We start from the raw sequence: 27458 nt of genomic DNA, 5'->3' as shown, positions 1-27458 counted from the left end.
GGTTTGATTGCGGTGCATTGTGGGAGCTTTTTATGCTCCCGAGGCAGCGGAGGATCCACAGGTGCGTCCTTCGAGCTGCGGGGGGGCGAGGGGTCCAGGGGAAATGGAAACACCACTTGGCGGCGCCGTGATGTGGTCGAGACGCCGAGGATCCTCACAATTGGGAAAGGTTAGGGCTAGATCGTCTGCTCCGGAGGGACGGTCTGCTGTGAAAACGTGAGATATCATGACACAAATTAAGGTGAGGGCCAGGGAAATGGTTAACCTCTTAACTCCCGCCTGAACCCAGAGGATCTTTTTCCTCACGTCATCACATTTTTTTTCCAACATTTTTTGTTGGGTGTTCAACTCATTTTTGTCATTTTTTTTGTCACATTTTGTCACATATTTGTCAATTTTTCGTCAATTTTGAATCATTTTTTGGTCACATTTTTGTCACTTTTTTCGTCAATTTTGAATCAATTTTTTTGACATTTTTTTGTCACATTTTTGACATTTTTTAATTTTTATTTTTTTGTCAATTATTTATCAATTTTTTGTGACATTTTTGCCACATTTTCATAAATTTTTCGTCACTTTTTTGTCACATTTTTGTCACATTTTTGTCACTTTTTTATCACATTTTTTTTCATTTTTTCGTCAATTTTGAATCAATTTTTTGTCACATTTTTTTTCATTTTTTTTTTCATTTTTTTTTTCATTTTTTTTCATTTTTTAATCATTTTTTCATCAATTTTTCGTCACTTTTTTGTCACATTTCCATCATTGTTTTCGTCTCAGTTTTGTTGCTATTTTCACAGCTTTTTTCCAGAAGCTTTTGGATTGGAGAAACTGTGCTCGGTTCAGGTGGGAGTTAAGGGGTTAACCTTAAGGATTAGGATTATTTGTATTTTTAGACAAACCAGCTCATAGATCTATACAAACTCACAGCAGACCGTCCCTCCGGAGCAAACGATCTAGCACTAACCATTGGGAAACGGCCTCTGTGTCTGTTTGTCGTCTTGTGATGACGGCGAGTGGATCCCTGTAAAGTGGCACCGCCCCCTGACCCCCCCTGACCTCCCCTGACCTCCCCTGACGCCCCCTGACGCCCCCTGACTACAAGACTCCCGGCGGCTCCTGAAGCGTTCCAGACTCAGGAGAGACTCTTCACAGCGACATGGATCTGTTCGGGTAAGAAAATATTTAATATTTAAACATATTTCATTTTCTTTGAACACCACAAATTAAAGGCAACATTTTAAAGGTGCGTTATGAGACTTTCAAAGCCCCGCTGAGCTGTTACTTCGGCTCCTCTTTCCTACTTTTTGCTCTTATCTTACTTATAGACGTGTTTATTTTATTTTTCTTTCAAGTAGACTATACTTTGTGCATTGTGGGCTCATCGGGACTGCGGACTCAGGTGCTTTAGAACGAATCGGACTCTGGGGTTTCCCTGGACGGAATTAAACTCCCGCGCGCAGACCGGTGTGGGGAGGGGCGTGGAAAGAAGAAAGGCGGGGGAGCAGACTTGTGTGAAGTTAGGCCCCCCCACAGTGTCTGATTCACTCCAAACTAGTGTCATTGTTCAGCTCCTCGTTTGTGCACAGAAAAATGCACAGAAAACGCTCATTTTATGCGCACAAACGAAGCACATACAATGAGTACGGCCTGTTTCACACCGCACGCCGAGCTCAGGGCCTGGTGGCGAGCGGCGTGTTCAGACCATGGGAGCGGGGGCGAAGCGCCAGAGAAGGACTCAAAACAACGCCTCGTGGTTCTTTCTAAAGCAACACTATAATAATCATAAGACAGGAATACAGCTGATATGTCTCCTTAACGTGCACAATGTGTTTTAAGCTCAATGAAAAAGTAATTAAAAAAAAAAAGTAGGCCTGGAAAGTTATGTTATTAATACGCCTAAAGTTATATTTAAGTGTATTTCCTTATGTATTCCAAGTATACGATTGGATAGACGTGAAATTGCTTCATAAAAGTCTATTTTGCTCATTTTGGTGTTGAAAGCCGCTTCGCCGCGCGGCCCACACGCAAAAGAAATGCGCTCAGTTCCATGTTTGGTTTTGGGAGCGGAGGCGGCAGCGCCCGAGCCGCTTCCCTCGGCGCCGCCGCCGCGTGCTGTGTGAACACAAGAGCGTTCCCATCTGAACAACAGGGCGCGGCTTGAAGCGCGGCTTGAAGCGCGGCTCGCGAATGCTGGCGCTGGCTGGTTCGCTCGTTAATTTATTGACGAAACCGCGTGCGTTGTGAGGCCAATGTTACTTTTTCACGCATTTTGTTTAAACTGATGAAATAACGCGTAGCAAGAAATAATTGGATTTTTTAAGCACACATTTTTCTTATGGAAATGTTTGCAGCTTTTACATCAGACATTCCCAAAGTCTGGGGCATTACGGCCCCTTGATCAATCACAAAGTCTATTTGTGATTATTTTAATTACATACATCGCAACATCCAGCTATGAGACAAGGAACTATAATGGTTTTAACAGGTTGATTTGTCTAAATAAATACAATATGTTTCATTTCAAAGTGAATATTTTTATTTGATATACTTGGGAAACACTGACACATGGCTAGCTTGCAAATACATTATAAACACAGGCTCTGATTACGTCGCAGTAATAAAAATGATGATGATGATATATATATATATATATATATATATATATATAAATGGAGAAATGCGATCTAAAGTGTAAATCGATGGATGAGACCACCTTCTACACAGAACTGTTTGCACACCAGTGTCATGGGTTTGAGTCCTGGCTTTGAAGATTTGACCTAAAATTGGCACAAAATGACACATTTAAAATTGTATTAAGAAATACTCAAGAAGGTTGTGCAAGATCTTTCACTGCTGTCTGGCCTCAGTGCTGCCCCCTATCCACCTGCAACAGGCCAGCCACTTTCACTGCAGAAATCTGGAGTAAATTGAGTTCAAACAGGGTCATAATGGACATAAAAGGCCAATATGGACATTCTATTAAAATACGGTTTATATTTATGTCACTTTTTCGGTCACCTTTTTGTCCTTTTTGCAACTTTCTTGTCCTTTTTTGCCACTTTTTCATAATTTTTTGTCACTTTTTTGTCTATTTTTGTCACATTTTTTTTGTGTCACTTTTTGCACTTTTGTCCTTTTTGTCTTTTTTTGTCTTTTTTGTCACTTGTTTGTCACTTTTTTGTCACTTTTTTGTCTTTTTTTTTGTCTTTTTTTGTCTTTTTTGTCACTTTTTTGTCACTTTTTTGTGTTTTTTGCACTTTTGTCCTTTTTTGTCACTTTTTTGTTGTATTTTCGTCACATTCTTGTCTCATTTTTGTCACTATTTTGACGCACAGATCAAGAAGCTTTTCGATTTGGGTAAAGCCGAACCCCGATCATGGCTTATCTGCCATGTCTTGTTTTTTCTCGTGAGAGTTTGACCTTCGCCTCCTGCTCAAACATCAAACCCCTCTGTGTTTTCCAGGTTGAAAAAGAAGACTCAGCCGCCGCCTCGTTTCCAGGTGAGTCCAGTCCTGGTCCTGGTCCAGGTCCTGGTCCAGGTCCTGGTCCTGGTCCTGGTCCTGGTCCTGGTCCTGGTCCAGGTCTAGGTCCTGGTCCAGGTCCTGGTCCAGGTCCTGGTCCTGGTCCTGGTCCTGGTCCAGGTCCAGGTCCAGGTCCTGGTCCAGGTCCTGGTCCAGGACCTGGTCCAGGTCCAGGTCCTGGTCCAGGTCCTGTTTGCTTTAGGGCTGAGGCCGGGACTCGCTGAGTGATCGGTTCTCGTTTGTCAAACATATTATTGTGTTGTTTGTGGAGTTTCAGGTGGAGAACGTCACTTACTGGACTCTGAACGTCAAAGTCCTCAGAGCCAAGGTCCAAAAGAGCAAAGACCCGAGTAAGTCCAGAGAGAGAGAGATAGATACATATATAGATAGATAGATACATAGATAGATAGATACATAGATAGATAGATAGATAGATAGATAGATAGATAGATAGATAGATAGATAGATAGATAGATAGATAGATAGATAGATAGATAGATAGATAGATAGATAGATAGATAGATAGAATGGATAGAACATAAGGTGTTAATGATCGAGAAACCACAAGTTATGTCACTTCCTCAGTTTCAAAGTCGGACTTGTACGTGGCCCTGACGTTGCCGACGGCGACCGCCATCACTTGGAGAACCAAGACCGTCGACAACAACCAGAACCCGGAGTGGAACGAGACCTTCACCTTCAGAGTCCCCACCCAGACCAAGGTGAGGCCGGTCCAGGGTCCAGAGTCTCCTCTCTCTCAGCACAGATGAACTAAGGTCACATGACTGTCCCATAAAGGCGGCGTTCACAACGATGAATCCCCAAAAAGAAAACGGTTGAAACTAACATAAGTAATATGCAGCCTATATATATATATACATATATATATATAGTGGCCCCACGACGGTCTGTGTCTTGTTCAATAAAAACATTTGGTAAATACAATATTTTCTAAGATATATGACAAATTACAGTTTTACTTGGTACTAAAGTGGTCTCTGAGCCGGACCACTTGCACAAAATGGTTCTTTCTTTAGGCTACAAAGGTGAGGTTCGGCCCTCAGTGTTTTGGCCATGATGAAAATCGCGAACTTGCCGACCCCTGACATGAATAAACATGAAGTCTGAAATGGAAGAGGTGCAGTGTTGATTCAAATTAATAGAATCCTCTTTATCCTTTGAATGGATGGAAATAAACCTACGTGTTTTTACTCGTTACTAAACACCTTGTAGGGCCGAGAAACAAGAACATGTGAATGAATCGATTTCAACAAATGTCAGATAGAATTAAAAAAATCAAAGTTCTGAGCTGTGCGTGTCTCCTGCAGAACGTCCTGGAGATCAAGGTGTTTGACGAGGACCCTCTCAATAGTGATGACCTGGTCTCCACCGTCCTGCTGGACCTGGCCACTCTGGACCTGGCCCCTCTGGACCTGGACTTCCCATCGAGAAAAGCCTTCAACCTGAATGAGGTCAGACCTTCTCATATCCACAGCAAAAAAAGAGGAAAACATGTCTTAAAATCACTCGGGGATTGGTTTGGAGCAAGACGTCTCATGGAACATCCAGTTTAATCCTAATTCAGACTTATTGGAAGAGAAAATGTGTTTTCTTTGCTGTGAAAGTTCTTGTTCCATTGTCTTACCTTGAACCAAACTCACTCACAGTGTTCATGAACTCTTCCTTTTGTTCCTTTTGTTGCCGCTGCTGCTGTAACAGGATGTTTGTGTTTCAGACGGAGGACGTTCTGGAGATGGCGTTTGAGCTGAAGAACAGGTGACGTTCACCACGATGTAATGGAGTAAAAAGTAGGGATGTCCCGATCCGATCTCCATGGTTACAGACTCGATCGGAATCGGACAACACCTCCCGATCAGGACTGGGATAATTATGCGTGTCCATTCTCCTTACTTTTGATCAGATGTCGAGCTACCGCGACCCACTTTCTGTCCTCTACCCCCGGCCCAGCGCCTCTGTCACTCACCTGGCCCAGCGCCTCTGTCACTCACCTGGCCCAGCGCCTCTGTCACTCACCTGGCCCAGCGCCTCTGTGACTCACCCAGCCCAGCGCCTCTGTCACTCACCTGGCCCAGCGCCTCTGTGACTCACCCAGCTCCTCTGTCACTCACCTGGCCCAGCGCCTCTGTCACTCACCTGGCCCAGCGCCTCTGTCACCCACCTGGCCCAGCGCCTCTGTCACTCACCTGGCCCGTCGCCTCTGTCACTCACCTGGCCCAGCGCATCTGTCACTCACCCAGCGCCTCTGTCACTCCCCTGGCCCAGCGCCTCTGTCACTCACCTGGCCCAGCGCCTCTGTCACTCACCTGGCCCAGCGCCTCTGTCACTCACCTGGCCCAGCGCCTCTGTCACTCACCTGGCCCAGCGCCTCTGTGACTCACCCAGCCCAGCGCCTCTGTCACTCACCTGGCCCAGCGCCTCTGTGACTCACCCAGCTCCTCTGTCACTCACCTGGCCCAGCGCCTCTGTCACTCACCTGGCCCAGCGCCTCTGTCCCTCACCTGGCCCAGCGCATCTGTCACTCACCTGGCCCAGCGCCTCTGTCACTCACCTGGCCCAGCGCCTCTGTCACTCACCTGGCCCAGCGCCTCAGTCACTCACCCAGCGCCTCTGTCACTCACCCAGCGCCTCTGTCACTCACCTGGCCCAGCGCCTCTGTCACTCACCTGGCCCAGCGCCTCTGTCACTCACCTGGCCCAGCGCCTCTGTCACCCACCTGGCCCAGCGCCTCTGTCACTCACCTGGCCCGTCGCCTCTGTCACTCACCTGGCCCAGCGCATCTGTCACTCACCCAGCGCCTCTGTCACTCCCCTGGCCCAGCGCCTCTGTCACTCACCTGTCCCTCACCTGGCCCAGCGCCTCTGTCACTCACCTGGCCCAGCGCCTCTGTCACTCACCCAGCGCCTCTGTCACTCACCTGGCCCAGCGCCTCTGTCACTCACCTGGCCCAGTGCCTCTGTCACTCACCTGGCCCAGTGCCTCTGTCACTCACCCAGCGCCTCTGTCCCTCACCTGGCCCAGTGCCTCTGTCACTCACCTGGCCCAGCGCCTCTGTCACTCACCCAGCGCCTCTGTCACTCACCTGGCCCAGCGCCTCTGTCACTCACCTGGCCCAGCGCCTCTGACACTCACCTGGCCCAGCGCCTCTGTCACTCACCTGGCCCAGTGCCTCTGTCACTCACCTGGCCCAGTGCCTCTGTCACTCACCCAGCGCCTCTGTCCCTCACCTGGCCCAGAGCCTCTGTCACTCACCCAGCGCCTCTGTCACTCACCTGGCCCAGCGCCTCTGTCACTCACCTGGCCCAGCGCCTCTGTCACTCACCTGGCCCAGCGCCTCTGTCACTCACCTGGCCCAGCGCCTCTGTCACTCACCCAGCGCCTCTGTCACTCACCTGGCCCAGCGCCTCTGTCACTCACCTGGCCCAGCGCATCTGTCACTCACCTGGCCCAGCGCCTCTGTCACTCACCCAGCGCCTCTGTCACTCACCTGGCCCAGCGCATCTGTCACTCACCCAGCGCCTCTGTCACTCACCTGGCCCAGCGCCTCTGTCACTCACCTGGCCCAGCGCCTCTGTCACTCACCTGGCCCAGCGCCTCTGTCACTCACCTGGCCCAGCGCCTCTGTCACTCACCTGGCCCAGCGCCTCTGTCACTCACCCAGCGCCTCTGTCACTCACCTGGCCCAGCGCCTCTGTCACTCACCCAGCGCCTCAGTCACTCACCTGGCCCAGCGCCTCTGTCACTCACCTGGCCCAGCGTCTCTGTCACTCACCTGGCCCAGCGCCTCTGTCACTCACCTGGCCCAGCGCCTCTGTCACTCACCCAGCGCCTCTGTCACTCACCTGGCCCAGCGCCTCTGTTACTCACCTGGCCCAGCGCCTCTGTCACTCACCTGGCCCAGCGTCTCTGTCACTCCCCTGGCCCAGCGTCTCTGTCACTCCCCTGGCCCAGCGCCTCTGTCACTCACCCAGCGCCTCAGTCACTCACCTGGCCCAGCGCCTCTGTCACTCACCTGGCCCAGCGCCTCTGTCACTCACCCAGCGCCTCTGTCACTCACCTGGCCCAGCGTCTCTGTCACTCCCCTGGCCCAGCGCATCTGTCACTCACCTGGTCCAGCGCCTCTGTCACTCACCCAGCGCCTCTGTCACTCACCCAGCGCCTCTGTCACTCACCTGGCCCAGCGCCTCTGTCACTCACCCAGCGCATCTGTCACTCACCTGGCCCAGCGCATCTGTCACTCACCTGGCCCAGCTCCTCTGTCACTCACCTGGCCCAGCGTCTCTGTCACTCACCTGGCCCAGCGCCTCTGTCACTCACCTGGCCCAGCGCCTCTGTCACTCACCCAGCGCCTCTGTCACTCACCTGGCCCAGCGCCTCTGTTACTCACCTGGCCCAGCGCCTCTGTCACTCACCTGGCCCAGCGCCTCTGTCACTCACCTGGCCCAGCGCCTCTGTTACTCACCTGACCCAGCGCCTCTGTTACTCACCTGACCCAGCGCCTCTGTTACTCACCTGGCCCAGCGCCTCTGTTACTCACCTGGCCCAGCGCCTCTGTCACTCACCTGGCCCAGCTCCTCTGTCACTCCCCTGGCCCAGCGCCTCTGTCACTCCCCTGGCCCAGCGCCTCTGTCACTCCCCTGGCCCAGCGCCTCTGTCACTCACCTGGCCCAGCTCCTCTGTCACTCACCTGACCCAGCGCCTCTGTTACTCACCTGACCCAGCGCCTCTGTTACTCACCTGGCCCAGCGCCTCTGTCACTCACCTGGCCCAGCGCCTCTGTCACTCACCTGGCCCAGCGCCTCTGTCACTCACCTGGCCCAGCGCCTCTGTTACTCACCTGGCCCAGCGCCTCTGTTACTCACCTGGCCCAGCGCCTCTGTTACTCACCTGACCCAGCGCCTCTGTTACTCACCTGGCCCAGCGCCTCTGTCACTCACCTGGCCCAGCGCCTCTGTCACTCACCTGGCCCAGCGCCTCTGTTACTCACCTGACCCAGCGCCTCTGTTACTCACCTGGCCCAGCGCCTCTGTTACTCACCTGACCCAGCGCCTCTGTTACTCACCTGGCCCAGCGCCTCTGTTACTCACCTGGCCTCAGCTCCTCTGTCACTCACCTGGCCTCAGCTCCTCTGTCACTCCCCTGGCCCAGCGCCTCTGTCCCTCACCTGGCCCAGCGCCTCTGTCACTCACCTGGCCCAGCGCCTCTGTCACTCACCCAGCGCCTCTGTCACTCACCTGGCCCAGCGCCTCTGTCACTCCCCTGGCCCAGCGCCTCTGTCACTCACCTGGCCCAGCGCCTCTGTCACTCACCTGGCCCAGCGCCTCTGTCACTCACCTGGCCCAGCGCCTCTGTCACTCACCTGGCCCAGCGCCTCTGTCACTCACCTGGCCCAGCGCCTCTGTCACTCACCTGGCCCAGCGCCTCTGTCACTCACCTGGCCCAGCGTCTCTGTCACTCACCTGGCCCAGCGCCTCTGTCACTCACCTGGCCCAGCGTCTCTGTTACTCACCTGGCCCAGCGCCTCTGTCACTCACCTGGCCCAGCGCCTCTGTCCCTCACCTGGCCCAGCGCCTCTGTCACTCACCTGGCCCAGCGCCTCTGTCCCTCACCTGGCCCAGCGCCTCTGTCACTCACCTGGCCCAGCGTCTCTGTCACTCACCTGGCCCAGCGCCTCTGTCACTCACCTGGCCCAGCGTCTCTGTTACTCACCTGGCCCAGCGCCTCTGTCACTCACCTGGCCCAGCGCCTCTGTCACTCACCTGGCCCAGCGCCTCTGTCACTCACCTGGCCCAGCGCCTCTGTCCCTCACCTGGCCCAGCGTCTCTGTCACTCACCTGGCCCAGCGCCTCTGTCACTCACCTGGCCCAGCGCCTCTGTCACTCACCTGGCCCAGCGCCTCTGTCACTCACCTGGCCCAGCGCCTCTGTCACTCACCCAGCGCCTCTGTCACTCCCCTGGCCCAGCGCCTCTGTCACTCACCCAGCGCCTCTGTCCCTCACCTGGCCCAGCGCCTCTGTCACTCACCCAGCGCCTCTGTCACTCACCTGGCCCAGCGCCTCTGTCACTCACCTGGCCCAGCGCCTCTGTCACTCACCTGGCCCAGCGCCTCTGTGACTCACCCAGCGCCTCTGTCACTCACCTGGCCCAGCGCCTCTGTCACTCACCTGGCCCAGCGCCTCTGTCACTCACCTGGCCCAGCGCCTCTGTCACTCACCTGGCCCAGCGCCTCTGTCACCCACCTGGCCCAGCGCCTCTGTCACTCACCTGGCCCAGCGCCTCTGTCACTCACCCAGCGCCTCTGTCACTCACCTGGCCCAGCGCCTCTGTCACTCATAAAATATATATTTTAATATTATTATGATGGTGTCGTAGCAAACATGCTGTTTTACCAGGGGGCCATTATTTGTTCTAAATTTGATTCATTTTTGTTTCAGCCATTGTTTTTTCTTTGTTTTTTAAGAGTTGTATAGTTTAACCTCTTAACTCCCGCCTGAACCGAGAGGATCTTTTTCCTCACGTCATCACATTTTTTTTCCATAATTTTTTTGTGCAGTATTCAACTCATTTTTGTAACTTTTTCATCATTTTTTGTCACATTTTTTGTCACATTTTTTGTAATTTTTTAGTCAATTTTTTGTCACTTTTTGTCATTTTTTTATCAGATAATTTTTCATTTTTTCGTTAATTTTTTATCATTTTTTCATCAATGTTTTCGTCACTTTTTTGTCACATTTCCATCATTGTTTTCGTCTCATTTCTGTTGCTATTTTCACACCTTTTTTCCAGGAGCTTTTGGATTGGGGTAAAGCCAAACTGGAGAAAATGTGCTCGGTTCAGGTGGGAGTTAAGGGGTTAATGTCCCTGTTTTTCCCATGGTCTGACCCGGGTGGGGGTCACGATCCTAATCAACTGTTATAATTGGAGTCGCGGCTCCAAAAGGTTGAGAACCACTGGATTAGGCGTCGGATCGGGACTCGGTATCGGGCAATTCTCAAAATCAAATGACTCGGACTCGGGGGCAAAAAAACCTGATCGGGACATCCCCAGTAAAAAGTCAAACAAAAGACTCTTGTTTTTGTTGCAGGAAGGACAAACCTCAGGAGTACCGGACCAACGGGATCCTGATGGTGAGATGTTCTGCGAGTTTCCTCCCGTAAACATTTTAGTTTTCATGTCAAAGAGACAAAACATATAATATAGAAACTGCAGTTACGCGTGAGACCTGAGGTGACAGTAGAGAGCATAAAAATGACAACTTCCCTTTAGTGATGAACTTATCCAAAAACTAGACAAGATCCAAGAGCCTATAGGCCAGTGTAACACCTCATTTGAAAGCTAAGACCGGATTCAAACAGATCTTTTTCCTCGTTGTTGTCATCACTTTTTAAACATTTTTTTTCTTTCATCATTTTTGTCACATTTGTCACTTTTTTGTCACATTTTGTCAATTTTTTGTCCACTTTTTTCCCCACATTTTTGTTACTTTTTTGTCACTGTTTTGTTGCATTTTTTGTTTTTTTTGCCACTTTTTTGCCACTTTTTGGTCACTTTTCTGTCTTTTTTGTCACTTTTTTGTTTGTTAATTTTCCTAATTTTTTGGTCATTTTTTGTCTTTTTTTTTTCCATTTTTGTTGCATTTTTGTTGCATTTTTTGTTATTTTTGGTCACTTTTTTGTCAATGTTTTTCCTAATGTTTTGGTCATTTTTTGTCACTTTTTTGTCGTATTTTTATCACTTTTTGCAATTTTTTCATAATTTTTTGTCGCATTTTTGTAACTTTTTTGTAACTTTTTTGTCCTTTTTGTCACTTTTTCGTCTTTTTTTTCTCGCATTTTTGTCACTTCTTTGTTACTTTTTTGTCACCGGTGATTAGGATCTACTATATGCGTGTGTGTGACAATAGTCTGTTACCTTTTGATTCAGATTCAGATTTTATTTATTCAGACATTTTATTCAAAATTCCTCTGAAAATAATCTTTACATACAACACATTTGGGTCTATCTGAAATTGGCAGAGTCTCGCCTTCAGATGAAAGAGATAAAACCTGGAATATTTTCTTCAATTGCAAAAGTAAAATGTTTGGATCTACAACTGCAGGACTCTTAAAGATCCTCCGTGTGAAGAGAGAGTTTTATAATCTGTCACTGTCGGATTTTACGGCTCAAACACCTAAAAAAAAATGTGAATAAAAGTGGGCCTATGCAGCAGCCTTGTTGTGTCCCTCTAAAAAAAGACTTTGGGACAAGAATAAACCATTTCTACACAAAACTGACTCTGGACAATAAACAAAATCAATGAAAATGTGCTTTGTAAAAGTAATGACAGAACTTTGTGTTTTCCAGGCACCTCCTATGTCCGTCATAAACGTCTGCGTCAAGGATCTGCATCAAAAAAGTAAGTGGCAGAGTTAAGACCAGACGCTGAACGTCGATCCTCTATCATCCTTTTTAGTTTTAATGTCAGAGTAGCGACCAAACTCTCGTTTACGATGTTTATTTTATGACTTTTTCTCAACTCGGCCACCGTAGGTTTTCAGGAAATCACTTCAGCATCGCGGCGCTTTCATAAATTAAACCACTGGATCCATTATTTAGATTTTGTCGCTACAAATATAGGCAATTTTGGCCGAAAGCTTTATGCTGCGTCCACACCAAACGCGCCTCAAGCCCGTAGTTGGACGCTTGTGCTTTACTAAAGTCAGACGCTCTGGCTGCACGTCAGCTCAGAGTCTGTTCGTAGCATCTTGGAAGTATCTCTTGCCTGAAATACACTTGCTACATCTCATTGTTGATTAAAAGTCTGCAATAAACCACAGATGTGTGAAGGCGGCTCAGTGTGTGAGCGTCATAAAGCTGCTCTATATCGTTAGTGCATAATGCTGGTTTTCATGGGAGAAAACCGGAGCTCAATGCAAGCTAACTGAGCTAACTGAGCTAACTGAGCTAACTGAGCTAACTGAGCTAACTGGGCTAACTTAGCTAACTGAGTTAACTGAGCTAACTGGGCTAACTGGGCTAACTGAGCTAACTGAGCTAACTGAGCTAGCTGAGCTAACTGAGCTAACTGAGCTAACTGAGCTAACCGAGCTAACCGAGCTAACCGGGCTAACCGGGCTAACCGAGCTAACAGAGCTAACTGAGCTAGCTGAGCTAACTGAGCTAACTGAGCTAACTGAGCTAACCGAGCTAACCGAGCTAACCGGGCTAACCGGGCTAACTGAGCTAACAGAGCTAACTGGGCTAACTTAGCTAACTGAGCTAACTTAGCTAACTGAGCTAACTTAGCTAACTGAGCTAACTGTGCTAACTGAGCTAACTGGGCTAACTGAGCTAACTGAGCTAACTGAGCTAACTGGGCTAACTTAGCTAACTGAGCTAACTGAGCTAACTGGGCTAACTGAGCTAACTGGGCTAACTGAGCTAACTGAGCTAACTGAGCTAGCTGGGCTAACTGAGCTAACTGGGCTAACTGAGCTAACTGAGCTAACTGGGCTAACTTAGCTAACTGAGCTAACTGGGCTAACTTAGCTAACTGAGCTAACAAGCTGTGGTTTTCTCCCGGAGCTAGTTCTAGATGATGTGAGTAATAAACTACAACATCAGCTCAGCTCAGTGTGTTATAATTGTTCTTTATTGACTTTATTTGTGCATATTTCTCATTTTCACGTGAGGACCGGAGGTTTAGCTTAGCATTAGCTTTCTCCGGTGCTAATGCTACATCAGGCATCCTCGAGGCCCAAACACATTCCCAGCGCAGATTCAGCCTCTGAAATAACCTTTCTTGTCGCCGCCTTTAATCCTGGTGTTTAGATAAAGAAACACTGAAGTGTCTTTGTAAAAGTCCCAGAGCTGCTGTAGCTCCGGTTCACAATGAAGCTAAACCTCCGTGACTTGTGACTTGTTTACATCTGTGGGGCCGGCGTAGAATCTGCCCCGGTGGCTCAGCTACAACGTACGTCACTGTGCGAATTTCTCCAAAAAGTTCAACATTTCCCAACTCGAGCGTCGGCCGCGCTCAACGCCCTGGAGGCGTCAAAGGCGAGGCGCTGCGGGACCTCTTGACGCCCCCTCGAGGCGCGTCCTCCATGTATTTTAAATGTAAACCTGACGCTTTGGAGACGCCGGCCACGATTGTTGTGGACGCAGGATTAGTCTTTCTTTGAGGGACACGGCAAGGCTGCTGCATAGGCCCGCTTTTATTTGCAGTTTTCTAGGATTTAATGTTTTTGCATGTTTTTAATGTGGCAGATTTACTGAGCTCGACTATGAAGCTGAAGCTGCCCGGAGCGTACGAGGGAACCGTCAGCCTGCAGTCCGAACAGCAGGGGGCGCTGCAGTTCCACGTCAACCGAGAGCTGGAGACGGAGCTGAAGCTGACTGTGAGGGCCGACACTTAGAACGACTGCACAGGCGCTTTGTCTGCATTTAGGGAAGTTTCCTCTGATGAGACAAAGGCAATTTTTAAGGAAAACCTTTACTAAAACCAAAGAAAAAATGTAGTTAAACTTGGTTACTCAAATATTTGTCGTCTAGAGCCAGAAAATAGAAGAATAACGTGTGGGAAGATCTGCAAAGTAGAACACTGGGAGAAATTCTGGCTACAATCGGGAAAAAAATGGGCAGAAAATGGGGCAAAAAAGGGAAAAACATGGGGAATAAATTTGGTTTAAAAAAAATGAAGGGAAATGGGAGGAATGGGAGGTATAGAAATAACAGTAGTTAAAAAAAAATAGCAAAACTGAGGGGGAAAATTTGGAAAATGAGAAACAACTGGGGTAAAAATCATTAATTTCAGCTGAAATAACAAGTTTCTTCTTTAAATCCTGTCCCTGGACCAACAGCATCAAAGCTTCGTCCGAAACCAGTAGATAAGTAACAGGTCTTCCCCCAAACCGGATGTGCGTCAGCGTCCGCCATGATAAGAAGCGTCCGAATTGGTCTGTCAGTTAGGGAAGAGTTAGGGGGAGGAGCCTCAGTGCTAACTAGCATAGCCACTTTAGCATAGGGACGTCTGGTGCTAACTCACCGGTGATTAGGAGCTACAGTATGTGCCATCCCATAACCCAGGGGTTCTCAACCTGGGGGTCGGGACCCACTAGGGGGTCGCAAGACAAATTTGGGGGGTCGCCAGAGCATATAGATAAAATGTATATTTTAATATTATTAACCTTTATTGTTAACCTCTTAACTCCCGCCTGAACCGAGAGGATCTTTTTTCCATCGTTTTTTTTGTTGGGCATTCAACTCATTTTTGTAACTTTTTCATAATTTTTTTGTCATTTTTTGTCCAATTTTTGTCTTTTTTTTGGTCAAATTTTATCACATTTTTGTAATTTTTGTGTCACATTTTTGTCATTTTTGTGTCACATTTTTGTCATTTTTTATCACATTTTTTCGTAAATTATTTATCAAATTTTTGTAATTTTTTTAATCAGATTTTTGTCATTTTTTCGTCCATTTTTTTTAAATCAATTTTTTGTCCTTTTTTAGTCAATTTTTTATCACATTTTTGTCATTTTTTAATCCATTTTTTGTCATTTTTTCGTCAATTTTTTGTCACTTTTGTGTCATTTTTTTGGTCACATTTTTGTCAATTTCTTGTGACATTTTTGCCACTTTTTCATCCATTTTTCGTCACTTTTTTGTCAATGTTTTATCACTTTATTGTCACATTTCCATCATTGTTTTAGTTTTTTCCAGTTTTGTCGCTATTTTTTTTTCCAGAAGCTTTTGGATTGGGGTAAAGCCAAACTGGAGAAAACGTGCTCGGTTCAGGCGGGAGTTAAGGGGTTAATGTCCCTGTTTTTCCCATGGTCTGACCCGGGTGGGGGTCACAGAACCAAAAATGGCAGAATCATCAGGATTGTTTTTCAGGAGCTGGAAGAGGAAGGTGAAACTGTGGAGAAACAGGAAGTGCTTCTGTCGTCTGTTGAGCTGGGGCCCCTCCCCCCTCAGCACTCTGCAAATGTCTCTCTCACCGTGAAGAAGGTACAGCTGCAGGAACACGGGCTTCGAGCTCAGAAATGTTGGAGATGGTGGTTCGTAAATGCTCCGATGTGTGATTTCAGGCTTCGGTGAATCTGCGGCTGGATTCACGAGAGAAGTGAGAGTCCAACCTGTGACTGTGGCAGAGTGGTTATCCTCCTGTGGCAGAGTGGTTATCCTCCTGTGGCAGAGTGGTTATCCTCCTGTGGCAGAGTGGTTATCCTCCTGTGGCAGAGTGGTTATCCTCCTGTGGCAGAGTGGTTATCCTCCTGTAGCAGAGTGGTTATCCTCCTGTGACTGTAGCAGAGTGGTTATCCTCCTGTGGCAGAGTGGTTATCCTCCTGTGGCAGAGTGGTTATCCTCCTGTGGCAGAGTGGTTATCCTCCTGTGGAAGAGTGGTTATCCTCCTGTAGCAGAGTGGTTATCCTCCTGTGACTGTAGCAGAGTGGTTATCCTCCTGTGGCAGAGTGGTTATCCTCCTGTGGCAGAGTGGTTATCCTCCTGTGGCAGAGTGGTTATCCTCCTGTGGCAGAGTGGTTATCCTCCTGTGGCAGAGTGGTCATCCTCTCTCTCCTCTCTCTCCTCTCTCTCCTCTGTCAGGGCGAAGGAGGACCTGGCTGTGCGTCTGGACCTGGATGTTCCTGCTCAGGAGAAGGAGTTCCTGCAGAAGAGGAGGAGGGTCGTGGCCAAAGCTCTTCAGACTCTGCTGGGTCTGACGTCTCCGCTCTCGGATGAACAGGTCCGGAACACACACCAGTTAGTTCTGCTTCCACTGGAGGAACCTTTAACCTTCACCTTGGTGCCGGCAGGTGCCGACCATCGCGCTGGTGGCGTCCGGAGGCGGGGCCAGAGCCTGCACGGGGTTCCTGGGCTCTCTGAAGGGGCTGAAGGAGATGGGAGTCCTGGACGCCGTGACCTACATGACCGGAGTGTCGGGGTCCACATGGTACGGTCCTGTTCTCCCTGTGCCTGGAAGGAGACGCTCAATCCGGTTTGGACGTTCAGTGTTGTTTTTACAGCACATGTTAGTCATAGGACTCGAACTTTCTAAATGCAGACGATAGCGTAGCATTTTGGGCTTGGTAGGAGCGCACTGCACCAGACCGAGCACATTTAAGTGGGAAGTATGTTGGTGGAGAAACAATGGCCAATGGTGATGTTGTGTAGAACAGCTTTTCTCCTCCAACCAGACTCCATGGCCGGGAGGGAGAGGGGTTGTGGAGGAGTCGAGGGGAACATGGGAGGCTGAGGAGCGTGATCCCGACCCTCCGATCCCCCTTCTTAAAGAGAGGGACCACCACCCCGGTCTGCCAATCCAGGGGCACTGTCCCGACCGCCACACGATGCTGCAGACACGTGTCAGCCAAGACAGTCCTACAACATCCAGAGACTTAAGGTCCTCAGGACGGGTCTCATCCACCCCCGGAGCCACTGAGGAGCTTTCTCACCACCTCGGTGACTTCAGCCCGGGTGATGGGCGAGTCCCCCTCCTAGTCCCCAGCCTCTGCTTCCTCATCAGAAGACGTGACGGTGGGATTGAGGAGGTCCTCGAAGTTCTCCTTCCACTGCCCGACAACATCCCCAGTCGAGTGCTTCCCCCTCCGGAGGCGCCGGACGGTTTGCCAGAATCCGACCGATACTGAATCCATGAATGAATGAATAAAATAATAATGCATTGGTTTTATATAGCGCTTTTCTGGACACTCAAAGACGCTTTACATTGCATTATTCGTTCACTCCATACTCGGTGGTGGTAAGCTACTATTGTAGCCACAGCTGCCCTGGGGTAGACTGACGGAAGCGAAGCAACCAGTCTGCGCCATCGGCCCCTCCGACCCCCACTCACTCACTCACTCACTCACTCACTACATTCGCAAGGCTTTGGTGTTACCAAACGGTCTCCCATCCAAGTCCCGACCAGGCCCTTCCCTGCTGAGCTTCAAAGGTCTGACGGGATCGGGCAGAGCAAAGACGGTGTGGCCATGAATGAATTAATGAATGATTGATTGATTGATTGATTGAATGAATGAATGAATGAATGAATGAATGAATGGTTTATTTTGGTTGATTGATACACTTAAATCAATACAATTTCCAAACAGGAACAATAACAAAATATTCAACCAAAAAAAGGAATAGGCTGAGGCTTATTTATGCCTCCCCTTGTTCATACCACAAAACTGATGCTGAAACAGCTGCGTATCACATTAATAATACACGTTATCAAATAAAAATATAATCAACTATTTGGTGACTTACAGACAGAATAATGAATGATACATATCTCCATTTTATACACGCTTAAGGTAATCACTCTATGGGCCAGATGTTGTGGCGGCGCACGGGGCGGCGCAGGCTCTTGGCGGCGCTATATGTGCCATTCACCTCCGCCACCTGCAGGGGGCGTCACAAGAGGAGGCGACTGCACTGATGGAAACACGGCTGACATTCACTTCCTGGTTTACATTGCGCTGTCTTGCGTTCTTTCTTAAGCCTTAGGCTCTCACAGGTCAAACTGAAAACTTTATTTACCCCATCGTGAGCTAAACCATCGTGAGCTAAACCATCGTGAGCTAAACCATCGTGAGCTAAACCATGTTCACGTCTCAGAGAAAAAGAGCGTGAGCGTCCGCTGTGGCGCGGATCGGCCGCGCTTGGCGTGAACGCGAAGCAAAACAAAAGCACATGTTCCCCCCCCACTCCCACACAACCACTCTCCTGGAGGCGGAGTCGATCTGGTTGGAGGAAAATGTGTGTCTCCACCCACTTAAATGTGCTAAGTCTGGAGTGAGATCACAAAGTGCTGCTACTGAGGCAAAATGTCACGCTATCGTCTCCGTTTTGATGCACAAGATCAGGCCCAATATCTTCTGCTTAATCATTCTTCTAAATCCAATGAAAGAAGTTCACCATTTAAATTCATCTTTTAGTCCATTCCATCGCTTAACACCCTCAACTGAAACACATCTGGACTTCACATTGGAGCTCACTTTAGCATTTTCAAAAATAAAAAGACCAACTTTCCCTTAATTTAAAGAACTGGCTTCTCAGAACTCCTCCCAGACCCGAGTTTTTCCCTCTGTGAGCGCCCGAGCTGCAGCACGCTTAGCCTGTCGGTTCCTCTCAGCTGCCTCCGGAGTCCCACAAGCCAACCAGGCCAGGTAGGACTCCTTCAGCTTGACGCCACCACCGGGTTCGGGGATTGTCGCCGCGACACCGGAGACTTTACGGCCACAACTACGAGCGCATCAACAATGGAAAACACCCTGCAGGGCTGAGATGTCGACCTCAATATCAATCTGATAAAAGTCAATAGAGCAGCCCTACTTTTAATCCAGCGAGTCTGAAACATCTGACCACTGATGTGTCCTCAGGGCGATGACCACGCTGTGTCAGGACGAACTCTGGTCCCAGAACCTGGAGGCCATCATCCTCCAGAACAAGGAGCAGATGACGAAGAAAGTCAGCAGCGTCTTCACCCTGGAGAAGCTCAAGTACTACCACAAAGAGATGGAGGAGAAGGAGAAACAGGGCCACCTGGTGTCCTACATCGACATGCTCGGACTCATGCTGGAGGAGCTGGTGTTTGGAGAGGTCTCGCTCTCATCACATGCTTCGTCTGCTCCGTCTGACCTTCTCCTTCTCTGCTCCGTCTGACCTTCCCCTCTGCTCTGTCTGACCTCCTCCTCTGTCTGACCTTCCCCTCTCCTCTGCCTGACCTCCTCCTCTGCTCCCGCGCTGACGGTTTCTATGTTTACAGAAGAACACCAGCTCTCTGTCGGATCAGCAGAAGACGGTGAAGGACGGGCAGAACCCTCTCCCCATCTACACCACGATCAACAGGAAGGAGGCCATCGACGGACGCCAGCCTGAGGATGGTTTGTTCCTCGCTGTCAAACTGTCAAAGCTGTGGCTCCTCTTGTTCATGTTCTGATGTCTTCTCCTCACCTTAAGCTGTGGCTCCTCTTGTTCATGTTCAGACGTCTTCTCCTCACCTTAAGCTGTGGCTCCTCTTGTTCATGTTCAGACGTCTTCTCCTCACCTTAAGCTGTGGCTCCTCTTGTTCATGTTCAGACGTCTTCTCCTCACCTAAAGCTGTGGCTCCTCTTGTTCATGTTCAGACGTCTTCTCCTCACCTTAAGCTGTGGCTCCTCTTGTTCATGTTCAGACGTCTTCTCCTCACCTAAAGCTGTGGCTCCTCTTGTTCATGTTCAGATGTCTTCTCCTCACCTTAAGCTGTGGCTCCTCTTGTTCATGCTCAGATGTCTTCTCCTCACCTAAAGCTGTGGCTCCTCTTGTTCATGTTCAGACGTCTTCTCCTCACCTAAAGCTGTGGCTCCTCTTGTTCATGTTCAGATGTCTTCTCCTCACCTTAAGCTGTGGCTCCTCTTGTTCATGTTGTCTCCTCCTCAGAGTGGGTGGAGTTCACGCCGTTCGAGGTGGGTCTGCAGAAGTACGGCGCGTACGTCCGGGCGGAGGACTTCGGCTCCGAGTTCTTCCTGGGACATTTGATCAAGAAGCTCCCGGAGATCAGGGTGCCCTTCCTCTTCGGTGAGAGCTGCTTCTGCTGCAAACCGTGTGTGGCTGCAGGCGATGGAGGTGACGGTTTCTCTGATGTTTTGTCCGAGCAGGAATCTGGGGCAGCATCATCTCTGTTAGAATCAAAGACGTGTGGAAGCTTCTGACCGGAGTGGCTCAAGAGGAGGACAACGTGGACACCATCGGTAACGGACACTGGGTCTGAGTTAAACCTCTTATAGGCCAGTGGAACACCTCATTTGAAAGCTAAGACCTGATTCAAACAGATCTTTTTCCTCGTTGTTGTCATCGCTTTTTAAACTTTTTTTCATCATTTTTGTCACTTTTGTCATTTTTATGTCACTTTTTAATTTTTTTGTCTCTTTTTTGTTATTTTTTTGTCAAGTTTTTGTCATTTTCTGGCCAAATTGTGGTACATCTTTAGTCACATTTTTGTCGTATTTTGGTTGCATTTTTGTCACTTTTTGTTTGTTTTTCTTTCACTTTGTCTTTCACTTTTTTGTAATTTTTTGTCATATTTTGGTAAAATTTTTGTCACGTTTTTGTTTTTTTTTGTCACTTTATTTTATTTTATTATTTTTTTTGCCAAATTTTTGTCAAGTTTTTGTCACTTTTTTGGTCAAATTGTGGTAAAATTTTTTGTGAGTTTTTTGTTATTTTTGTCACTTTTTTGTCGCATCTTTGTTTTTAGATTCTTTGTTTTCCAGAAGCTTTAACATTTGGCAGAAAATGTGCTCAGCTCAGGTGGGGGTTGAGAGGTTAAAACTGCTTTAATGAGACCCGGGCCTGTGGGTTTGTGTTTCTTCAGAGGAGGACAGCCATGCGTCCACTCTGGACACGCTCCTCCTCAGCCCGGAGTCCGGCCTCAGCTCCATGTTCAGCGGATTCTTCCAAAACCGACCGATCATCAACCAGACGTTCAACTTCATCCGTGGCCTCTCAATGCACCAGAACTACAGCAGCTTCAGCCACTTCCTGTCCGGGAACGGTACGACACGCCGCCTCCAAAAGTGTCTCTGAAGTGTTTCCTAAGTGTCTCCTAAGTGTCTCCTAAGTGTCTCCTAAGTGTCTCCTAAGTGTCTCCTAAGTGTCTCTTAAGTGTCTCCAAAGTGTCTCTTAAGTGTCTCCAAAGTGTCTCCTAAGTGTCTCTAAACTGTCTCTAAAGTGTGTCCAAAGTGTCTCCAAAGTTTCTCCAAAGTGTCTCCACAGTGTCTCCAAACCGTCGCCGAAGTGTCTCCAAACCGTCTGTGTGTTGCAGATTCTCACCCGGACGCCTTCCCGAACCAGCTGACCCCATCAGACCCCACTCTCCACCTCATCGACGCCGGACACTTCATAAACATCGGCTGTCCCCCGGTGCTGCGCCCGGAGAGACGTGTGGACATCATCATCGTCCTCAGCTACTCCTGGGACCCTGAGGACGTCTTCTCAGTGAGTGACCGGGGGGGGTTTGGAGTCGTCGTCTTCACCTGTTTTCCCTGAACGTGTTTCTCGTCTCCTCGTCAGGTCCTGAGGAAGACGGCGGAGTTCTGTGAGGAGCGTAAAGTCCCGTTCCCCAGAGCCGACTACGCCCAGCTCCAGCAGCAGCCGCTCAGAGAGGTCTACGTGCTGGAGGACCCCGAGACGCCCGGGGCCCCCATCGTCTTGCACCTGCCCCTGGTCAACGCCTCCTACAGGGAGCACAAGGCCCCAGGTGAGGATGATGATAATTATCCAGTCTAATCAATACAGTGTGAAAAAGCAGGAGGGAATATGTTTCTTTGGATTCATTTAAGTTTTCTACAGTGAGTGAAGAGGTGAAGATTCATAATAGACGTTTATTAAGGAAAACGTTTGAAACTCTTCCCGCTAATTGTGGGGCCGGTGTAAGATATTATGGGCCTTATTTCGGTGTGATAGGCCCATCCGGCCCAAAAGTCGGTCGGCCCACCGGGAAAACTCCCGAATCTCCCGATGGCCAGTCCAGCCCTGCGTAGACGTAGACGTGGACGCGTACGTAGACGTGAACGTAGACGTAGACGTAGACGTAGACTTGGATGTAGACGTGGACGTAGACGTAGACGTGAACGTAGACATAGACGTAGACGTGAACGTAGACGTAGACGTAGACTTGGACGTGGACGTGGACGTGGACGTGGACTTGGACGTTGACGTGGACGTGGACGTAGACGTGGACGTGGACGTAGACGTGAACGTAGACGTAGACTTGGACGTAGACGTGGACGTAGACTTGGATGTAGACGTGGACGTAGACGTAGACGTAGACGTGGACGTAGACGTAGACGTGGACGTGGACGTGGATGTGGACGTAGACGTGGACGTGGACGTGGACGTAGACGTAGACGTGGACGTGGACGTGGACTTGGACGTGGACGTGGACGTGGACGTGGACGTAGACGTAGACGTAGACGTGGACTTGGACGTAGACGTGGACGTGGACGTGGACGTGGACGTGGACTTGGACGTGGACGTAGACTTGGACGTAGACGTGGACTTGGACGTGGACCTGGACGTGGACGTGGACGTAGACGTGGACGTGGACGTGGACTTGGACGTGGACGTAGACGTGGACGTGGACGTGGACGTGGACCTGGACTTGGACGTGGACGTAGACTTGGACGTAGACGTGGACGTGGACGTGGACGTGGACGTGGACGTGGACGTGGACGTGGACCTGGACGTAGACGTAGACGTGGACGTGGACGTGGACGTGGACGTGGACCTGGACGTAGACGTAGACGTGGACGTAGACGTGGACGTGGACGTGGACGTGGACGTGGACGTAGACCTGGACGTAGACGTAGACGTAGACTTGGACGTGGACGTAGACTTGGACGTAGACGTGGACGTGGACGTGGACGTGGACGTGGACGTAGACGTAGACGTAGACGTAGACGTGGACGTGGACGTGGACGTGGACGTAGACCTGGACGTAGACGTGGACGTAGACGTAGACGTGGACGTGGACGTAGACGTAGACGTGGACGTGGACTTGGACTTGGACGTAGACGTGGACGTGGACGTGGACTTGGACGTAGACGTGGACGTGGACTTGGACGTGGACGTGGACGTAGACGTGGACTTGGACGTGGACGTGGACGTGGACGTGGACGTGGACGTGGACGTGGACGTAGACGTAGACGTGGACGTGGACGTGGACGTGGACGTGGACGTAGACCTGGACGTAGACGTAGACGTAGACGTAGACGTGGACGTAGACTTGGACGTAGACGTGGACGTGGACGTGGACGTGGACGTAGACGTAGACGTAGACGTAGACGTAGACGTGGACGTGGACGTGGACGTGGACGTGGACGTAGACGTAGACGTAGACTTGGACGTAGACGTAGACTTGGACGTGGACGTAGACGTGGACGTAGACTTAGACGTAGACGTAGACGTAGACTTGGACGTAGACGTAGACTTGGACGTGGACGTAGACGTGGACGTAGACTTAGACGTGGACGTAGACGTAGACTTGGACGTAGACGTGGACGTGGACGTGGACGTAGACGTGGACGTGGACGTAGACCTGGACGTAGACGTAGACGTAGACGTAGACGTGGACGTAGACTTGGACGTAGACGTGGACGTGGACGTGGACGTGGACGTAGACGTAGACGTAGACGTAGACGTAGACGTGGACGTGGACGTGGACGTGGACGTGGACGTAGACGTAGACGTAGACTTGGACGTAGACGTAGACTTGGACGTGGACGTAGACGTGGACGTAGACTTAGACGTAGACGTAGACGTAGACTTGGACGTAGACGTAGACTTGGACGTGGACGTAGACGTGGACGTAGACTTAGACGTGGACGTAGACGTAGACTTGGACGTAGACGTAGACTTGGACGTGGACGTAGACGTGGACGTAGACTTAGACGTGGACGTAGACGCAGACGCGGACGTAGACGTAGACGTAGACTTGGACGTGGACGTGGACGTAGACTTAGACGTGGACGTAGACGCAGACGCGGACGTAGACGTAGACCTAGACTTGGACGTAGACGTAGACGTAGACGTAGACGTAGACTTGGACGTGGACGTGGACGTAGACTTGGACGTGGACGTAGACTTGGACGTGGACGTAGACGTGGACGTAGACTTAGACGTGGACGTGGACGCGGACGCGGACGTAGACTTAGACGTAGACTTGGACGTAGACGTGGACGTAGACGTAGACTTAGACGTGGACGTAGACGCAGACGCGGACGTAGACGTAGACCTAGACTTGGACGTAGACGTAGACGTAGACGTAGACTTGGACGTGGACGTGGACGTAGACTTGGACGTGGACGTAGACTTGGACGTGGACGTAGACGTGGACGTAGACTTAGACGTGGACGTAGACGCAGACGCGGACGTAGACGCGGACGCGGACGTAGACGTAGACCTAGACTTGGACGTAGACGTAGACGTAGACGTAGACTTGGACGTGGACGTGGACGTAGACTTGGACGTGGACGTAGACTTGGACGTGGACGTAGACGTGGACGTAGACGTGGACGTAGACTTAGACGTGGACGTAGACGCGGACGCGGACGTAGACTTAGACGTAGACTTGGACGTGGACGTAGACTTAGACGTAGACGTGGACGTGGACGCGGACTTGGACGTGGACGTAGACTTGGACGTGGACGTAGACGTGGACGTAGACTTAGACGTGGACGTAGACGCGGACGCGGACGTAGACTTAGACGTAGACTTGGACGTGGACGTAGACTTAGACGTAGACGTGGACGTGGACGTGGACTTGGACGTAGACGTAGACGTAGACGTGGACGTGGACGTGGACGTAGACGTAGACGTGGACGTGGACGTGGACGTGGACGTGGACGCGACTTGGACGTGGACGTAGACGTGGACGTAGACTTAGACGTGGACGTAGACGCAGACGCGGACGCGGACGTAGACGTAGACGTAGACTTGGACGTGGACGTGGACGTAGACTTAGACGTGGACGTAGACGCAGACGCGGACGTAGACGTAGACCTAGACTTGGACGTAGACGTAGACGTAGACGTAGACTTGGACGTGGACGTGGACGTGGACGTAGACTTGGACGTGGACGTAGACTTGGACGTGGACGTAGACGTGGACGTAGACTTAGACGTGGACGTAGACGCAGACGCGGACGTAGACGTAGACGTAGACTTGGACGTGGACGTGGACGTAGACTTAGACGTGGACGTAGACGCAGACGCGGACGTAGACGTAGACGTAGACTTGGACGTAGACGTAGACGTAGACGTAGACTTGGACGTGGACGTGGACGTAGACTTGGACGTGGACGTAGACTTGGACGTGGACGTAGACGTGGACGTAGACTTAGACGTGGACGTAGACGCGGACGCGGACGTAGACTTAGACGTAGACTTGGACGTAGACGTGGACGTAGACGTAGACTTAGACGTGGACGTAGACGCAGACGCGGACGTAGACGTAGACCTAGACTTGGACGTAGACGTAGACGTAGACGTAGACTTGGACGTGGACGTGGACGTAGACTTGGACGTGGACGTAGACTTGGACGTGGACGTAGACGTGGACGTAGACTTAGACGTGGACGTAGACGCAGACGCGGACGTAGACGTAGACGTAGACTTGGACGTGGACGTAGACTTAGACGTGGACGTAGACGCAGACGCGGACGTAGACGTAGACCTAGACTTGGACGTAGACGTAGACGTAGACGTAGACTTGGACGTGGACGTGGACGTAGACTTGGACGTGGACGTAGACTTGGACGTGGACGTAGACGTGGACGTAGACTTAGACGTGGACGTAGACGCGGACGCGGACGTAGACTTAGACGTAGACTTGGACGTGGACGTAGACTTAGACGTAGACGTGGACGTGGACGCGGACTTGGACTTGGACGTGGACTTGGACGTAGACGTAGACGTAGACGTGGACGTGGACGTGGACGTTGACGTAGACGTGGACGTGGACGTGGACGTGGACGTGGACGTGGACGCGACTTGGACGTGGACGTGCTGTGATGTGATCGTGTGTCTTGGTTCCAGGCGTGCGGCGGGAGACCCCAGAGGAGCAGGCGGAGGGCGAGGTGGACGTGAGCTCTGCAGACTCGCCCTACACCACCATCCATGCCACGTACTCTCCTGAAAACTACGACGCTCTGGTCGACCTCACCTCCTACAACGCCCTGACCAGCCGGGACGCCGTCCTGAACGCCATCCGCCGCGTCCTGCACCTGAAGGACTGAGCATTAAACTTAGACTTATGTGTGGTGAAGGGTCTACGTCCAACTGTAAACCATGTTCTTGTGTTTGATCCTCGTCCCAAACACAAATCCAAAATTAAACACCTTAAATGTCGTTAGAATCCTGTTTAAACGGAACATTCTTTCCCCACACAAAAGCACGGAGAAGCCGGGCCCTATATTAACGTATGGCGAGGTATGACTTGACCTTTTCATGGTGTTTATATCATTTCTGTGGCGACTGTGTTCAAGCTGCTTCATTCAGAAAACCACAAAAGGAGAAAAGGTTTCTTCAGCCTTTGTGGAGCTCTGTATCGCCTCCTAGTGTTCAGAAGCTCAAACTGAGGGTTCAGAGGGTCGGCCTGGGTTTAATTCATCCATGAATCCATTTTCCTTTGAATTGTCCGATATTGATTAAAAAAAACCTTAAATTGAATCTTTAAATGCAGCTTCTTTTAATCAAAGCTTTTAGATTTGGGTAAAGCTGAAGTGGAGAAAATGCCCCGGGTTCAGGTGGGGGTTAAGAGGTCAAAACTCTTTGTTTATGCTTTTATTTTCCTCTTTTACAGTTTCTTCTTTTTCTTGAGAGAAACTCTGGAGCTTTAAGTTTATCCAGACTGTGATAAGTTTCCTGTTTTGTTTTGTGCGTCAGTAATAAAGTAAATCTACTCCAGTACTTCAGTTTGTGAGTATCTGTACTTCAGTTTGTGAGTATCTGTACTTCAGTTTGTGAGTATCGGTACTTCAGTTTGTGAGTATCGGTACTTCAGTTTGTGAGTATCTGTACCTCAGTTTGTGAGTATCTGTACTTTAGTTTGTGAGTATCTGTACCTCAGTTTGTGAGTATCTGTACTTCAGTTTGTGAGTATCTGTACTTCAGTTTGTGAGTATCTGTACTTTAGTTTGTGAGTATCTGTACCTCAGTTTGTGAGTATCTGTACCTCAGTTTGTGAGTATCGGTACTTCAGTTTGTGAGTATCTGTACTTCACTTTGTGAGTATCTGTACCTCAGTTTGTGAGTATCTGTACCTAAGTTTGTGAGTATCTGTACTTCAGTTTGTGAGTATCTGCACCTCAGTTTGTGAGTATCTGTACCTAAGTTTGTGAGTATCTGTACTTCAGTTTGTGAGTATCTGTACTTCAGTTTGTGAGTATCTGTACTTCAG

General features: G+C 49.9%; 1 protein-coding gene across 1 annotated transcript; it reads left to right on the top strand.

Moving 5' to 3' along the window:
- Window positions 1-1159: 1159 nt before the first annotated feature.
- Window positions 1160-26295, top strand: LOC306971975 (cytosolic phospholipase A2 delta-like; the record flags this gene model as incomplete). The annotated part of the gene is made up of 20 exons (XM_079568418.1): window positions 1160-1173; window positions 3467-3503; window positions 3802-3874; window positions 4110-4246; window positions 4853-4996; window positions 5260-5300; window positions 10627-10669; window positions 11886-11937; window positions 13791-13921; window positions 15611-15645; window positions 16128-16266; window positions 16337-16473; window positions 18902-19121; window positions 19288-19405; window positions 19941-20078; window positions 20159-20251; window positions 20875-21054; window positions 21325-21497; window positions 21573-21759; window positions 26096-26295. 20 exons carry the CDS (start codon window positions 1160-1162, stop codon window positions 26293-26295), a joined length of 2292 nt encoding a protein of 763 aa, XP_079424544.1.
- Window positions 26296-27458: the final 1163 nt, after the last annotated feature.

This window comes from Gobius niger (genome assembly GCF_951799975.1).
Source record: "Gobius niger genome assembly, chromosome: 12".
Taxonomy (NCBI): Eukaryota; Metazoa; Chordata; class Actinopteri; order Gobiiformes; family Gobiidae; genus Gobius; species Gobius niger.
This window is presented reverse-complemented; position numbering and strand designations above follow the sequence as displayed.